This window comes from Ptychodera flava, chromosome 22, assembly GCF_041260155.1.
Source record: "Ptychodera flava strain L36383 chromosome 22, AS_Pfla_20210202, whole genome shotgun sequence".
Classification (NCBI taxonomy): domain Eukaryota; kingdom Metazoa; phylum Hemichordata; class Enteropneusta; family Ptychoderidae; genus Ptychodera; species Ptychodera flava.
Genome location: NC_091949.1, coordinates 34,575,125 through 34,592,600, shown reverse-complemented (window position 1 = coordinate 34,592,600; position 17,476 = coordinate 34,575,125). Strand labels below are relative to the sequence as shown.

Genomic DNA, 17,476 nt, shown 5'->3' with positions numbered 1-17,476 from the left:
TAAAATCAGGTGGCAATTATGAAAAATAGTGTCAATGACACTGTAGCTCCCATCCTGGACTATTTAGTGTTTGTTCTCTGGTCAGATATTTGAACATGTGTGAAGTGCATGAGTGAAAATACTTAAATGTAATGTACTGGAGACAGTGAAATATGTTTAATGTATTTATTCAGAATATAAAATGGAAAAAATACAGAATTAGATATATCGAATACTGTGATACAACCATTAACTCAACAAGTCATTTACAATGACATAGTCCCCACTTGTAATAGGAGTATTAGTCTTGATGGGGCAGGAAAATGTGGTCATTAAGAAGTATCACTGGAGTGTATATGTTGAGATCTATGGGCACATAAGTCAATGTCGTTGTTCCCAATTTGAAACACATGAGGCATGTCTAAGTTATGGTTCTAAATCGGGAAAAAAGATCAGACCTCTAGCAGTATTGGCCAGCCAAGAAATACATATGCGCATTATAAATGAGGTGCAAGATGTGACATCTTACGGTCTAATATCCTATCAAAATTGGAGGGTATGGAACTTGTGGTTACTGAGATATGCATATATATGTATAATCAAGGTCAAAGGTCATCGAGGTCACATGACATTTTGAAAAAAAAAATTATATTGCTAATTAATCCCTATATGCCAAAAAATCAGATCTCTAGCTCTATTCGCTTGCCCAGAATTAGATGTGTACATAATTAATGAGGTAAAGCGTGTGTTGTCATAAGGTCTCCCATCCTACTAAATACAAAGGACATAGCACTTGTGGTTACTTATTTATTGACATAAACATATATTTTTGGTAAAAGGTCCAATCATACCAAATATGAAGGGTGTAGCACTTGTGGTTACTGAGTTATCGAAAAATATGTATATTTGAGGTCAAAGGTCACCGAGGTCACATGACATTTTGTCAAAAAAATTGTATTGCTAAGTTATCCCTATATACCAAAAATCAGACCTCTAGCTCAATTGGCTCGCTCAAAATTAGATATGCGCATACCTAATGAGGTACAATATGTGGCGTCATAAGGTGTCCCATCATACCATACATGAAGGCTGTAGCACTTGTGGTTACTGAGTTATAGACAAATATGTATATTTGAGGTCAAAGGTAACCAAGGTCACATGACATTTTGTCAAAAAAATTGTATTGCTAAGTTATCCCTATGTACCAAAAATCAGACCTCTTGCTCTATTGGCTCGCTCAAAATTAGATATGCACCTAATTAATGAGGTACAATATGTGGCGTCATAAAGTGTCTCATCATACTATACATGAAGGCTGTAGCACTTGTGGTTACTGAGTTATGGACAAATATGTATATTTGAGGTCAAAGATCACCGAGGTCACATGACATTTTGTCAAAAAAATTGTATTGCTAAGTTATCCCTATATACCAAAAATCAGACCTCTTGCTCTATTGGCTCGCTCAAAATTAGATATGTGCATAATAAATGAGGTACAATATGTGGCGTCGTAAGGTGTCCCATCATACCATACATGAAGGCTGTAGCACTTTTGGTTACTGAGTTATGGACAAATATGTATATTTGAGGTCAAAGGTCACAGAGGTCACATGACATTTTGTCAAAAAAATTGTATTGCTAAGTTATCCCTATATACCAAAAATCAGACCTCTAGCTCTATTGGCTCGCTCAAAATTAGATATGCACATAATTAATGAGGTACAATATGTGGCGTCATAAGGTGTCCCATCATACCATACATGAAGGCTGTAGCACTTGTGGTTACTGAGTTATGGACCAATATGTATATTTGAGGTCAAAGGTCACCGAGGTCACGTGACATTTTGTCAAAAAAATTGTATTGCTAAGTTATCCCTATATACCAAAAATCAGACCTCTAGCTCTATTGGCTCGCTCAAAATTAGATATGTGCATAATTAATGAGGTACAATATGTGGCGTCATAAGGTCATCATACCATATATGAAGGGTGGTAGCACTTGTGGTTACTGAGTTATGGATAAATATGTATATTTGAGATCAAAGGTCATCAAGGTCACATGACATTTTGTCAAAATATCCGAGATATCTGCGTGAACTGATGGACTCACGGATGGACGAACAGACGGACATGACCCAATCTATAAGCCCACTGGACTTCATCCATGGGGACTAAAAATTGTGTCACTGCATCCTTTTTGCAATATGAATACGATGAGAAACTAAATTTTTATTTTTCGTGGCCTTATACATGGGAGTCTATGGAGATCTGCCTTATACATGGGAGTCTATGGACGTGTAAACTAAAAATATGCAAATTTCACCACGATTTGCCCAAATTTTGGTAAGGTCACTCCTATGCACTTCAATACCAAGTTTCAAATCAATCGGACTTGTGGTTTCAGAGAAGAAGATTTTTTGACCAAAAATGGGAGAAAATTACAAAAAAATTCATGAAAAATAGCAAGTCCAAGATACTGACCCAAGATGTGCACAATCATTTCATGTCAGCCCAAAGTACTTACATGCTAATTTTTCATGTAATCTGCTCAGTGGTTATTGAGTTTTTTCAATTTTGACTGTTTTTACATTTTTTCACTTAATTTGCATATTTTTGGCAATGACAACTTCATTTGAACAAAATCGCATCTACAGCCCATCATCCATGTACACACCAAATATCAAGATGAAATGTACAGCGGTTTTGGAGTTTTTGATGTTGACGGACAGACATACAGACATACAGACATACAGACATACAGACATACAGACATACAGACATACAGACATACATACATACAGACATTTCCCTAGCCTATAAGAATAGCTTCCATTGCCATATATACATATGGCTATGGGAGCTAAAAATCTGGTGGCAGTTTAACACATCATGTGATTGGTATAATAAAACATTTTCTCATTGCCACATACTCTATCTAATCTATAAATTCTTGAAAATATGGTGAGTAACATCACAAAAAATCAACCAATACTGCAGGCCTCGAAAAATTTTTTTCAAACTTACTAACCGTGGGACACGTGAATTTCATTTTTACTTGCCCGAGAGGAAAAATTACTTGCCCTAAATTTCTAATAACTGTACCAGTAATTTGTAACAGAGAGCAAGAGTTTGGCCATATGAAGTGAATTCAAAGAGGGAAAAAACAGATTCAAACATGAACTACATTCTTGTTAAAATGGAGGACTATTACCAAATCTGAAATGTCGCAGAAGAAATGTGAGAATAGATTTGGCCATCTAGAAAACATCCATTGAGTTTGGAGTTTTCCACAACCTAATCCAAATTAAAATCTTTGCATAAGATTGTGTGATTTACAATGTGCATGGCTGGCTGCTGCTCTTTATTAGTACCAAGCTGAGATCACAAACAACTGCTCTGCTAGTGTTTATCTGCCAATGCATATGCACATGTACCATGTGTACATCTGCAACCCTTTTACCTGTTTACATATATGTTTACTCACTGAGCACAGCCGTCTTTCAAAGTTTTATTTTGATAAATGTATTCGTCAAGAGAGCAGATTCAAGTTTCATTTTCGTTACTCTTCAGTGCAGATTTGTTTTCTGTAAGTGAGAGCCGATCCCTAACAACCAAGGTCACGTAATTTGAAACTGTCTGCATCTCACGCACTGCGTAGCTGCAATATGTGGCCTCCTTGGTCGACTGAGCCCGTTTTGACTACGATGTAAACTTGTACTTTTTCATCTGGGTGTTGATTTACGTTGAACAGTAAGCATTGCCGAGATCCATAGCTTCGAATAAGTTTACATCCATTTACCAAGCACATGGTGCAATTACACTATCGCGTGAAGCCGATCGACTGTCATACGACTCATACACTTGCACAAAGAGAATGGCAACCACTGTCAAGAGCATACTACTTACCACTTTACGGCACACATACAAAACAGTGAGTTCACTCCGTGTCGTCGGAGAGAATATGTCGCAAAAATCTATTTTTTACGTTTTTTGTGTTTTACAACAGCAAGAACGATTATTTTGCGATGTCGGGCGGATTTCAAGGGTTTTCAGAAAAAAATTCTTAGAGTTGAAGGACTTACAATGATTTTAGGCGTGTACAGACCTAATGAAATACGTTTTCAAGCTTGAATTGTCCAGAGCTTAGTTGATTCAACCGCTGGTGCACTTTCCCGTCGGACGGGAAGCATATTGATTTTACTTGCCCGAACGCAAAATTCACTAGCCACGGGCGTCGGGCGATAGGAATTTTTGAGCCCTGTACTGGCTAATGAATTGCAAGTATTTATTGTTATTTAATTCATGCAGGCTGCAGTTTGGCTTTATTTTCAAAATATCACAACATGCTTTTATCTTGTGCAGTATGACTGCATATGCGGCTATCACAGAGGGCAACAACATGTCAAGTGTACAAAAGCTGCTGTCATCGATATGGAGATTAGCCAATCACAAGTGTGGATTCACGCTGTGTTTTCATTCATGCCAAAATGTCGCAATTAGTTTGGGTTTTTTTTAGCGAATGAGTTTTTCCGCCGTCGACGCGTCAGACAATGCGTGTTCCTTCAGTGTTCCTTCATTCAAGCCTTACGCTCGATGACATGATGACCCAAAATTTAGTGGCAGAAAAATACCACCAGAAAAAAATTTTGGTGGCAGATTGACAGTTTTTGGTGGCAAATGCCACCATTGCCACCGATTATTTCGATCACTGCTTTTGGTTCCAATTCAAAGGTCACTCATCTTAACTCATATCGGAATAAAATAATACAGGGAGAGGTCAATAAAGGAAACCAAAATATGTAACACAAACCCTTCAGAGACTGGCCCTGATCCTGAAGTTTCAGCTCGCATTCGACTCAAGGCCTGGGCAGCTTCATCCAGAGCACAGCTCACAGAGGATGTCAGTCTTCGTAATACCTCGGGGTCTGTAAATGCTTTCCCATCAACAGTGGCTAATTTTCCAATGCCTGGGTGTAGGAATACAATGTGGAACCACTAAGGATGTATTCAATTTGGTGGAGATTAAGGGATTTAGTTTCGCTGCCATTTACAGATCGAGACAGTTGCCACTGTGTGTGCTCTTTCTTGTCGCTAATGCTCTGCTTCTGTACTTCTCATTGGTCAGTATCAGGCGGACAAATGTTGATTGACTGTAAGGTGTATCCATGACAACATCATACAATTTCCAAGAAATCGTTCATTCAACAATGAAGGGCACTGTAATTTTATATGTCAAAAAGTATAGATATATCGCTACATGATAGAATCAGTAACAAAAGCCAGTCCTCCAAATGCATGAATAGAAAGCACAGTCTAAGGAATACAATGAGAACAACTCATCGTTTTGTAACCCAAAGCTCCAAGTCTATTATTAACTACTGGGGAACATGTGCTTTGACTTGATACAGTAAATATGCTGTGTGAAGTACATGAATTTGAACTTATATATCTGGAAATACCCTTTGAGAGAGATAAAGGCTTTCTTTTTATATATCTCTGTATATATTTTCTAGATGACAGAGTAATATAACAAAAATATTATGATAAAATGTTTATACTATGCATCATTTACAAGGCAAAATAAGACTGACATATCAACAGACAGTTTTTCAGAAACCGTTGAAAGGAAAATGACACAGATGTAATGGTGTTTAATCAGGTGGCAAACAAATGTGAACTGTCATTCAGAAAACCATGCAGAGGAAAAAAATATTGTTGATAATAATCATAAATCTCAAATGACAGAGTCGGTTGCTTACCGGCAGCTTCCAGCAAAGCTTCTAATTTTTCTTGTGTATCTGGATCAACAATTTTCAAATCTCCGCCAGTGCTGTTCAACTGCAGCAGTTTGGAAGCGGTATCCAGGATAGGTTCACCTTCCAGATCCTCTTGATCAAGGATAAACGATTCAACCTGTTGAAAGCCAATATTAATTAAAACTTGGTAATTTTTTTCCTTCGATGAGGTTATGGTTCAAGTTGACAGTTAGTATGTCCAATTTTCAATGTTTTTGTCCAAGCACCTCCAATGAATTCCATTTAATGTATGAAATTACCCACTCAATGTCAATTGATAGTATGAGTATGGATATGTATTTATGATATATCAAAATTACAAGACACATAATTAATTGCTTTGAACATTCAAATTCTTAGTAGTATTTTTTGAGATATCATGGGCAGAAAACAGACATTCAACAAAATTCAACTTAAAAGAGATTTTAATACACAAAACTTGACACATAAACATGGCTTTCATTCATTCCCTATGAACTGGGAATTTTTTTCTGAGAAGCAATAAACACTTTAAGTTTGAACTCTTAAGAAAATTACAGCGTGTTCATTTTTAGCCGGATGCCGGCCAAATTGACCGGCTACTTTCGTATTTTGGCCGGCTACTTTTCAGCACTGTTTCGCTCTAGCCCCAAAATTCTGGTTTGATAACAATATTTTGATTTTTTGGTGGTCTTGCAAGCCGGAAATAATATTTCAGAAGAGCCGATGTGGCTATATACGCGGTGAACTTGTTGCTATCACTGTAGTACCGCGATCAGCGAACGTGTTGTACTATACTGGGAATCGCTCTCGAGGTCAACCCTGCTTTCCCGATCACAGCCCGAATTATTCCGACGTTCACATCGGGTATAGCCGACCATTTCCGAATGAAGCCGACGTTGTTTCGCTCAAACGCGGAAGAGAAAGTCGACGCTTGAGAGCTTTGGTTTTCTTCGTAAGAGTAGGGTATTGTCTGATGGGTTTGGTAGGTTTTTGATCAAATCTAAAGCGACCAAAAGTTACTGAGTCTCATTTTTCATACTTTTGAAACGCCATGTCAATCCATCCATGGTCGATCACAATGTCAATATTCAACTCAAAGTCTCAAGTCGATCGACATCGCGTTTTGTTGAGGGGCCGTGGTTGTGTGCTTCGCGGAAGAGATAGTCGACGCTTGAAAACTTTGATTTCTGTGTAAGAGTAGGTTTTGCGAGGGTTTAGATCAAATCTAAATAAACAAAAAATTACTTGGTCTCCCTTTCCGTACCTTTGAAACGCTACGTCTATCACAGTGTCAAATTTCAGGTCGACCGATATCGCGTTGTGTGTACTGTATTACAATCGACTGCCGGTGCTTTGCACACATACGGTGTAGCACCGTCCCTCCGGACGGTGGGTGTAGTACAGGTTGGTGTTCGGTATAGTTTCGGATTTTATCAAACATGAACACTGAAATTTAGCTCTCTTTCTTTTAATTATATTCAACATCACCAAAAAATCAATAATCAGTTCGCGGATTCGTTTTATTGTGAAATTTAATAGTAGGCCTACAGTGAATTGAAATCACTGAAAATTGTGTTCCTATAATTCATTGAATTGCATGAATAAACTGTTTTATTTTACTGTATCTTCAGTCAAGTTTATTTAAATCAGTAAAAAACTTTGTACAGCCAGACTGGTCAGGATTCTAGCGGATAGTTTTCTGGGTTGTGAAAACCCCTATCTAAGATGTATTTCAAAATGTTTGTTCAAGTCATGAGCTAAATATAATTCTACACAGCAATCTGGTGAAATTTTGCTAGTATCCTTGCCAACTGAATGCAGTTATCCTAATGACAGGCCTGAGTGATATCAAATTAATTTTTCTGAACTGAACTATCCCACGAAAACAGTTTGTAAATTGATTGAGATAATAATTATTCTGTATGCTGAAATGGTTTTTCATACTGTACAAGAATGCATGAAATTACTCCAAAATGTCTTAAAATTTAAAAATTTCTTGCACACCCCCTCCCTGAAAGCCTTCACATGTGTGTATGTTGAAATAGCCTTTTATACACTGCATAACAATACATAAATTACTCAGGAATGTCTTCAAATTAAAAAAAAAAATCCTTATCACCTTAACACTCTTATGCTGAAATATTCTTTCATACAGTACAACAATGCATGCAATTAATCTAAGATGTCTTCAAATTTTAAAAATTCCTTGCACACTGTGTGTGTAGGAAAAGCTTCTCACACACTGTTTAAGAATGCCTAAAATTGCCCAGAAATGTCTTCAAATTAAAAAAAAATACTTAATACCCCCCCGCCCGCCCGCCCGCCCGCCCGCCCAGGGAATTTGGTTGCACACAGAAGCTAACCGCCTACTTTTCTAAATTTTCCGGCTACTTCAAAAATTTTTGAGAACCCTGAAATTATCATTGTTATTTTTTTGTGGCCGGGTAGGGGTTGTGCAAGTCACTTCATTACTAATTATGCAGAGAAGTGCTCTTGAAAATGATTAATAAAATACACATGAAATACCCTGAATTTACATAACTGCATACCAAGGCAAAGTCTATCATGCAAAATTTTCAGTACGGCTGATTTGAAATTTACTGCATTATTCATCATATATGAATCACGTATGTGAGGACACACATCCATGTATTTATGAAACCTTAGTAATTCCATTTCCATTACAGGTAAAATGGTTGTCCTCTTTTTTTCATCTAAATAGGTCACTTTTCTCAGTTCCCTGAAGGTATCATCATAGTGTTTCTTCATTGAATGTGAATAAAAACCAGTTTGTTTAGAATTTTCCAGAAACTTTAATTACCCCTTTCTATATTTTATGTTCATCTGAAGTCACTGTTTGAGTCTGGCGACTGTCAGACATCTATGGTACCATGTCATGACAATTTGATTACGAGATCTCATCAACTTTTCGTTATCTGCACAATACCTTTCCTCATTTCTCAGTTAACACACAAATCTTTTCTGACATTGCTAAGTAAGATTTGTCCATTTCTTGTCTATTCTTCACAGATCCAATACAAAAATTGTAATCATTATATCATGCATATTTTGAAGACATTCAGGAAACCAATATCTTCCTTCCGCGTCCATCTATTGTTATACAGTATACTGTAAATGGTGGATTTAACCTGTCAACCTATATTCCCTGTAAAACAGTCCACAATCTCCCTTTGTAGCAATGGGTTTGGACAAAACCATGGTGGTGAAAGGGGTTTTATAGTCTATACAGAATAGACCATTTTAAAACCAAAGGAAATGCATTTGACCATGATTTTACTGACTTATACAGCTAAGTGAAAGCATACAAAAACTTGATCTTTTTACATACTTGACCAGTGGATGTTCATTATCTGTTTTGGGCACCTTGACTTGTATAATGTACGCTTATTTTGAGTGAGTTGACCTAAAAAGAGTTTATGGTCTTTCCTCAAGGGGTTATTGTCCCAAGCTTTGTGACTTGAACTTGGATGAAAGCATGTCCAATTGGCAACACTTATTGGACTTAAACCTAACACACTGGCTCCAGCCTCCAACAAATTCCACTGGAGTTGAAAGGTTATGCTCCTGATGCCCATCAGTACAATGTAGTCTTAAAGATAGTCTTTTTTTAAAAGATAAAAGTTCATGTAATCTCATCATAATTTAGTTTTGGAGATATCTTTTGCATAAAGAAGTTCACAGAAGATTTACCTAACAGTAGCAGTTGTGAAAGGTCTATTATTGACTAATCCAGCTACTGGAAATGTCTCGTGATCATGTACCCGAGTTTTCATGTTTACATTTCCCTGACATCAGAATAACTAATTAACCTTCGTTCAACTGTTTCAAGGACATGCCAACTATCACTGAAGCTGGACTTGCCTCTACGTTGATAGTTTTTGGTGTGGGTTGGGTATGGCTTACAGAAGAAGGTGTTGTCAAACTGTTTTGAATGCACATTTGCAACACCTGACTCTCACAACATATTTATTCACAGTTGTTTTTTTCTGACAAATGGAACAATCAGTCACTAATTTCAAGATCCAAACCAATCAATGTCCCAAATATTGCACAAGTGACTATGAGCTCAGATTGTGAGACTTTTGAATTTCATATACCTCAAGTACGACATTTAAAATGATTTGTTTGCCTTGTTCACTCCCTGATCACAAATGTAACTCTTTCCATACAGAAAAGCATGTTTACAAGTCAAAACATCTGTGCCAGGCAGAACATGTGACTGGCCTGCTATCAATCTCTTATGAATGCAAGGTCACAGAGTCCTACGAACTTTGACCCAGCTTGTTGAATAAGAACCAGAACTGGCTGCAACTACCTTGTTTACAAACAAAATTTCAAACTATTAAGCCTGTTTGTTAAAAACCCTGGAGAAAAGCTCTGAGCTTCTTCCATCATGACCCTTTTTAACACATGGCGAAAAACAAAATGGAGTGTCTGCCGTTCCTTCTGTGGAAAGGCCCTTCAAATGCACATCGTTTTCTCTCTCTCCCTTTGAACTCTGGAAAGCTTAAATTCTTTGATTAGCTACTTTGATCTAGGTTGCAGACAGAATTCAGAGATCATCTAATAGTCAATGGTTTTTCAAAAGGAAAGAGGTCTAAGGAAGTATTGTAAGAATGTTGAAAGCACATTTTGTCTTAGCCAGAGCTTTCAGCAACTTTACAAGGTCGGCCTGGAAATATGCCCTTTCAACTTGAGTTTCTTGGATTGATACAGAAAATCCAGCCCTTCATCTTTATGAAAAACGGGAAAGGGAAAAGGCCTTTTGCCAGATGTTTGAAGTTAAAATGTTGATGCTCTTGAAAAACAAGTAAGGACTCTTATCTTGGCAGAAGATAAAGTATTAACTAAACAGAAACAGTGCCACAAGATCAAAGTGAAAGAATAAAATTGCAATTGTATTTGTTCTCATGATGTTAATGAAGTAGTCACAGTTCCTGTAGTATTTACAGCAGGATATCAGTTGATGGCTCCTGGGAGCTAAGGAGAACAAAATGAGTTCACTTCTCAAACAAAGATCATCAGTGATAAAGAGGTGACAAGATATGCCACATACCAGGCAAGTCCAGATTTGTCTGGCTTCTCTTTCTTGCAAACGTTCGCGTGTGTTTTCTTAAGCTTTTGTCTCACTTACGACATGATGTACTCGGACTTCATAAATTTATAAAAACTTTAAGCACCTCTGCATATACCACCAGACATCCAGGAGAGTAGCATCAATTAGCACACACCCATTTATTCATATATAGCGGTAAAAAATATCAGGATAATGTACTACGTATAGTTTGCATGTGTACTTTTCATGACAAAAAGGCCGTTGGCATTAGTTTCAGGCAGATGTCATATTTCTTTATTGATATTTTTTGTTCAATTATTTAACATGCTTAGTGCTCTCGTCAAACCTTATTAGAATTTATACAACTTATACAATGTTTTCTTGCAACTCTTTCTAGAATGAATTGACAAATTCATACGTATACATTCAAAGAAAGTCATATTCCACGCATTTATTGTCCACCAGGTGTACGATTAACAGGACAGTGTGTGTTTGTTTCTTGGCGGCCAGGGTTTAGTAGTAACATGGTAGCCTCAGTGGTACAATTACTGCTATGGTTGGTTATCAATGGTCTTTTTAAAACTGCATGTGGGAAATGGAGCGGTGCTGAAAAATATTGGCTCCTAGAGCCACAACGACTTGTGGCCAGGAAGAACGGGGCTATAATAATGGTCTAATGCTGAAATGTCCACAAAAACCTAAAGTTGTACATGTACTTCTACAATTTCATTCACTAAATTATTCTTTGAATATGCATGTTCCCATTACTGCGCCTTAACTGTAGTCATCTCCCAATCTTTATATCAATTTTCCCTGTGCTGACAAGAACGTTGTCTCCTGTGTTTCTGTGCTATACTGTTACTCCTGAGGTCACCCATGGAGGTAGAAGCAAGAGTTTCTACCTTCATGGGTCATCTCAGTTTTCAATATGGCGGGAACACATATCCAGAGAGGGATGGGTGGGTGGATTTGAAGGTTTTGTAGAGCTAAGATTTGGCTGTCCATAGATCAATCGTTTAAATGTCTCTCTAGACACTAAGGGTCAATTTAAGGGACGGTTACATTGACGAACGTGTTTCGTGATCAAGGGAAGTGTAGAACTCTGAGCCCTATAGTGAACCATAACATTTCACACAATACCAGTTGCCACACAATAAACTGACCCATTTACGGCGCTCGTCAAGCAATTTCTGTCGAAAACAGTAAATACCATATGGTTACATTTGAATTCTCGATTGACATTCTCAACAGGGTCCGGTAGCATGTCAAACCTTGAATTATTTTTCATATCGCATCACATGTTCTACGTATGATGTAACTGGTGCGTTTGTGTGCTTGCGCCCCAAGACTTGGTATGGTGCCGACATGGACGTTCACGGATCCGGGGCATTTAGGAACCGACAAGTCTTGGGATTTGAAGTTGCGTAGAACCATTGTAACAGACACCGTTCTTTTGAACAGAAACATACTTACTTCAGAAACTTCACCCTCGTCACTGCCCGACAGATCGGCCATAAAATCCTGTTGAAAGGCAGCCAAAACCTGCGCCTTTTCCAGAACAGCGGCCGCCTCGGGTGTCACTGACGAACTCAGCGAATCCTCAATATGCTCACTCATTCTCAGAAGTTTCTCTCTTCCATCGCCAACACTTCTTTCAACATTCTGCATTTTCGTACCATCTATGTCCCGTGAAATGTAGCAATCTTAAACACAAGGGATAGTAATATTTCGCTCGTGTCTTATCAATATTTCGACTCGGTATACTCGTCTATCCGACCGCCATGTTAAACCCTTCATGAATGCCCGGATGTTGCTCATTGCGCAGTTTTCCACGCACTGCATTTGTAGCCACTTATTCGTCCACAGACGTGGCCTAATCCTGCTGCAATTAGCTAAATTTACATCGGATGCTTTTTATAGATTTATTCATGCAACCAATGGCTGTTTACTCTTCTCTGGTTTTCTACTATTTACTACATCAACTGATGTCTACTCGAAACCCTTAAATTTTAAGATTGTGGTATACAGTACATCCACGTTGTTTACCAAAGAGCTTATAATGAATAATAACGTGGAAATTAAGTTGTATTGTTAATTTTATTCATGAAAAACACGTTGCATAGTTAAATTTAATCCATTGTTTTTATATATGCACTGTAGACAACTTTACGGATATTTTTACATTCCGAATTCGTTTCCACGCGGTGACCACGTGAGGTTTGTTAACATGCAAAAGAGGTTCATCAATTTTGCATCCATTGGTCCAGTCTAAAATTGTATTACTTATTTTTTAAGGTTTGTTTAATGTCACAGTTTTGGAAGAGAAGAAATACCTTCCTACTAGTTTTCTAGCATCTGTACGATGCTCTTCGTTGACCTTTATTCTTTCGAAGGCCTACAATCTTATAAAAAAGACGAGATCTTGAAATTTCTAAAATTTGACCCCCCAAATTCATCAATTGTAAAATGTGACTCTCCCCTCAAAAGATTCATCAGATTGATTCGTTAACCTTTCGCTCCCAATGGGCCATATGGTGGAAAATTTGGCCCTTCAAAAGTGTTTGCAAGAAAAAGAGTGACCCTTCCCCGGATGCCACAATCCGTATCAATGATATTATTTCCCATTTGGCCTTTGAACTTTTGAAGATTCCTTTTTGAACATTACAAATAATCACTTGGGTGAGATTTCAATATCATATTTATTTTTCAGATCTGCTCTCACAGACATAATATTCTCACCACGTACATTTATATCGATTGTCAAACTTTTGTCAAACATTAATGTCAATAATCAAGAGTCTATAAATACACAGATAATTAACTAGTTTTGTATTTAAAAGAAATTATTCATAGTTCCCCCATAGACTAGAATGTGTGGTGAATCAAGCAACATTTCGATGGAATTCCAAAGTCAATTTTTTTTCCCATAACTCCAAACAAACCTTCGTAAAATTTGACCGCCCCTCCAATCATTGATTGTAAAATTTGTCGTCGTCATTTATTTGTCGTCGATAAATGCATTTTCCGCCAGTGTGCCATCACTAGATTCTTTATCGAAACAAAAGACGGTACTACTCTACGTTGTCAAGTATACCTGAGGACACAGGATATAGGCCCTACTGGGGATGACATTCTTTGTTCAGTATTGCAATGGGGGTGTGGTAGCTCCATGAAAACGCAACATCCTCTTGCAGGAAGTACGGTTTGATACACCTGAGGTAAACTAATCTGAATATGTTGATAAACTTACGGGCCTATGACTGTTCAACAAGCGTTATTATACGACATTTCTTTCCCACAGCCGCCAGGTCTGGAGGAACTACAATGATACACATCTCGAACATGGAAGCTTAAGCATTTCATTTGCCTGCGTTGTCAAGCTTTTGCACCTGAAATTCTTTAGACTAGTTTGGACATTTAACTTAGGCCTACTGTAGTGGAAAATGGTTTTCGAGTGAGATATGCTTTAGAAACAAGTTGACAAGAATGTATTCAAAATTCGGAGCACAATGTTGGGAAGCATGGAAATAAAAATAAGATGTGTGGTTTCATAAAACGGAACCCAATTTAACATTTTTTCTTTTACAAAATTAACGCTAAAAGGTAGTAGTTTGAATTCATTGAAAATGTCGCTCCCTTTAGGAGGTACTAGGTGCGCTTGTTGTACACACAACCGTGCGGACGATTGAATCAAAACAGTAGCTGCGGAAGTTACCGTTTAACGTCACAAAGAATGATTAGTTTCAGGATCATCAGCCGACATTATGGAATTCTGGCGGATAGGTATCCGACCTATACCGCGATCAGTTACAGCATAAATTCTTCAATGTATACTATGGCGATTTCACTGTTTGATAAAACAAGATTGGGTGATATAATGTTTGAAAGAAGAGCCCTGGAATACCAAGGGAAACTTCCTTACATCGAGTCAGCTATCGTCACCTATACATTTACACAAAAAGGGCCGGTAGCTGGAAGTTTTGGTGTTTATTTACAATACTTTCGTTTTTGTATGTACATTGCTAGTTCTTGTTCTACTGTATTCCCCGAAGCATGCCTTCACCTATATACAGCTTGTCAACACAGAGTAGATACGTGTAAAATGCACTGTTATTGTTTGCATTCGTTTTCTAATCCTCCGGGCCAGAATTCACTTGTAACAATAACGCATGCGGTCTTCACAAGTACAAGCTTGCTTGACAGGCTGAGTGGACTGTGTATATGTCAACATGTTTTGGGAGTAGAACAAGGAACTATAGTTGACATTCAAAACAAAAAAGTGTAAAAAAATTAAAAATTACAGTTACTGGCCGTTGACCGTGATGCCAGACAGGCGGCTGCCAACAGCTATCTCTGCTATTAATGCATTTCTTATTAAATTACTGTGAACAGTGTAAATCCTATGGTATCATATCTTCCGAGAAACTGTGCGCCAGCCTATCAGAATGAAGTCAATAAACAATAAGCAATATTAAAATTACCTAAAAATCCAAACAAGACAAAGTCCACTGTGTCATTCTAATGTCCCTACGTGTGTCATTGCAATGTTTATACGCTTTTCAGCATCACTATCATTTATTTCGAGAATATCAGCATTTCGTTCGAAATCACCTGTGTGGTCCTCTATCCCTGGTTCTCGCATTGGTGCTTATTGACATTGACCGTGTATGTAATTTTAATCCTTTGTTCTCCTTTGAAATTGTGTTCAGTTTAATCAGCTTGTTCAGAGAAAACGCTTATAGAAACCCTGTTAACATAGCTCTTGGAATGCCATAATGTCGAGATGATGTCGCTGGCTGGAGACACATGTACCGATTCGTCGGCCGGTTCGCGGTTGTGAGCAAAGCGAGTGCCTACATCCGTTGGCGATCTCGGGCACTAGGGAGGTCGGCCAAGATATGATTGCATTAATTTTCTCTTGAAATACAAAATCCTTTATCAGCATATGCTTTATACATATACTGCCACATTGTAATCTTGCTAAAGGAGCTTCTGGAGCAAATGGTAAACGACACTAACAATAGATCCTGGTTTAACTGTTTAAGTGCCTTAATTAAAGACAATGGAATGGACTTTCTCCTTGATAAAGCTCCATCACTTAAACACCACAAAGTTATAACTGGTTTAATGAAAACAAATTTAACAAACAATTATGAAGTCTTTTGGAAAAATTTGATCACTGATGAAAATAGTAAACTAAGAATGTATGCCAAAATAACACGTAATTTTAGATTAGAACCCTACTTAACACAGTTACAAGGTGAGAAAAGAAAATTGCTCACCAAACTTAGCAATCATGATCTAGTAATTGAAAAAGGGAGACACACTATTCCAAAAACCCCAATTACTGAAAGATACTGCAATCAGTGTAACACCAACAGTATTGAAGATGAAACACACTTTTTATTAGTCTGTCAGAAATACAAAGTCCAAAGAAAGTACTTTTTTTAGTAAAATCAATTTCAAACGACGATACTGAAAATCAGCTTATTTCTCTACTAACAAAACAAGAGTTATCTTTTAATGAACAACTTGCAGATTATATTTTTACTTTATATAAACAAAGAAATACCTAGTTATATTTATTATTAGCTACTATTATTATACTGTAATACTTTATCTTTATTGAAGAAAATTTTAACTTAATTATTTTGTATCACACTTTTATTGCCACAAATGTGATGTAAATCCTATATTTACAAGCAAGCAATAAAAATATTATTATTATTATTATACTAATTAGAAATTTGGTTTTTATTTTGTGGTCATGTACCATTCAGAGAACATGGCGCCCTTGAACATGTATAGATAGCCGTTGCCGTCGTGTAGCTAGGATTGTATGCACATAAACTTTAAGGTAGTATGCGCCTCGAAAGTTAAAGACACACTTTTGCTAAAACTTTCTTTGAGGCATCTCAAAACCATCTTTCAACTATTCTCTTTCAAAATCAGGAATAAAAATTAGGGGTCACTGTGCAAAGTTTGGTACTAAAGAAACAAATAACCCAAGATTTACCGATATTTAAAATTCAAAATGGCCGCCATCCCTGTGTTAACTCTATAGAGAAAAATAAAATTTTCGAATTTCGAAAAACTCAGCAGGTGAAAAGTTTCCTTACACCAAGAGCTTTAAAATGAACCCTCGACAAGTGGTATATCAGAAAAGAATTGTAAAAGTTTGAGAGTCCGAATATCTGTCCCCGAGGCACATTCTACCTTAAACTTCAAAGATGATGGCAAACATATTACGCTAATTATGACATTAAGATCGCGCATGATAACGTTGGCGGGAACTAAAGAAATATAGTGCGTCATATTTTCTGATATGTTGGATACGACTACTGGCCAGGATCATAACTGGCCGACTACTAGTCCAGCTGGTCGAGCCTGTAACTGGCTGACCTCTCTTGTATATCCAATATCAAACATCATGTACAATTAATAACAGCATGTTTTTCAGATCCCATGATCTACCGGTAAAATTTCTCCGATAACGATATTTTTCTTTAGTGTTATATCGATTTTGACGACAAAGTCCGACAATTTGTTGATTCAATAGAAGGGGACGAGGACAATATTTTCATCAATGCATCAAATCTTAGGTGACCACTAACGGGCGATATCTTAATAATCATGAAATGTT

The 17,476-nt window shown here is 37.3% G+C and overlaps 1 protein-coding gene across 1 annotated transcript in view; it reads right to left on the bottom strand.

The window, feature by feature from the left end:
* The window catches only part of LOC139123275 (ankyrin repeat domain-containing protein 17-like), a 42,688-nt gene extending 30,036 nt beyond the window's left edge, over positions 1 to 12,652 (bottom strand). The window contains exons 1-3 of the mRNA XM_070689405.1: positions 12,307 to 12,652; positions 5,739 to 5,892; positions 4,790 to 4,946 (exon numbers count right to left, since the gene is read on the bottom strand). Of these exons, the coding sequence (XP_070545506.1) occupies positions 4,790 to 4,946; positions 5,739 to 5,892; positions 12,307 to 12,501 (506 nt within the window). The 5' untranslated portion in view covers positions 12,502 to 12,652. The remainder of the gene's footprint in view (positions 1 to 4,789; positions 4,947 to 5,738; positions 5,893 to 12,306) is intronic.
* Between the last annotated feature and the right edge of the window lie 4,824 nt (positions 12,653 to 17,476).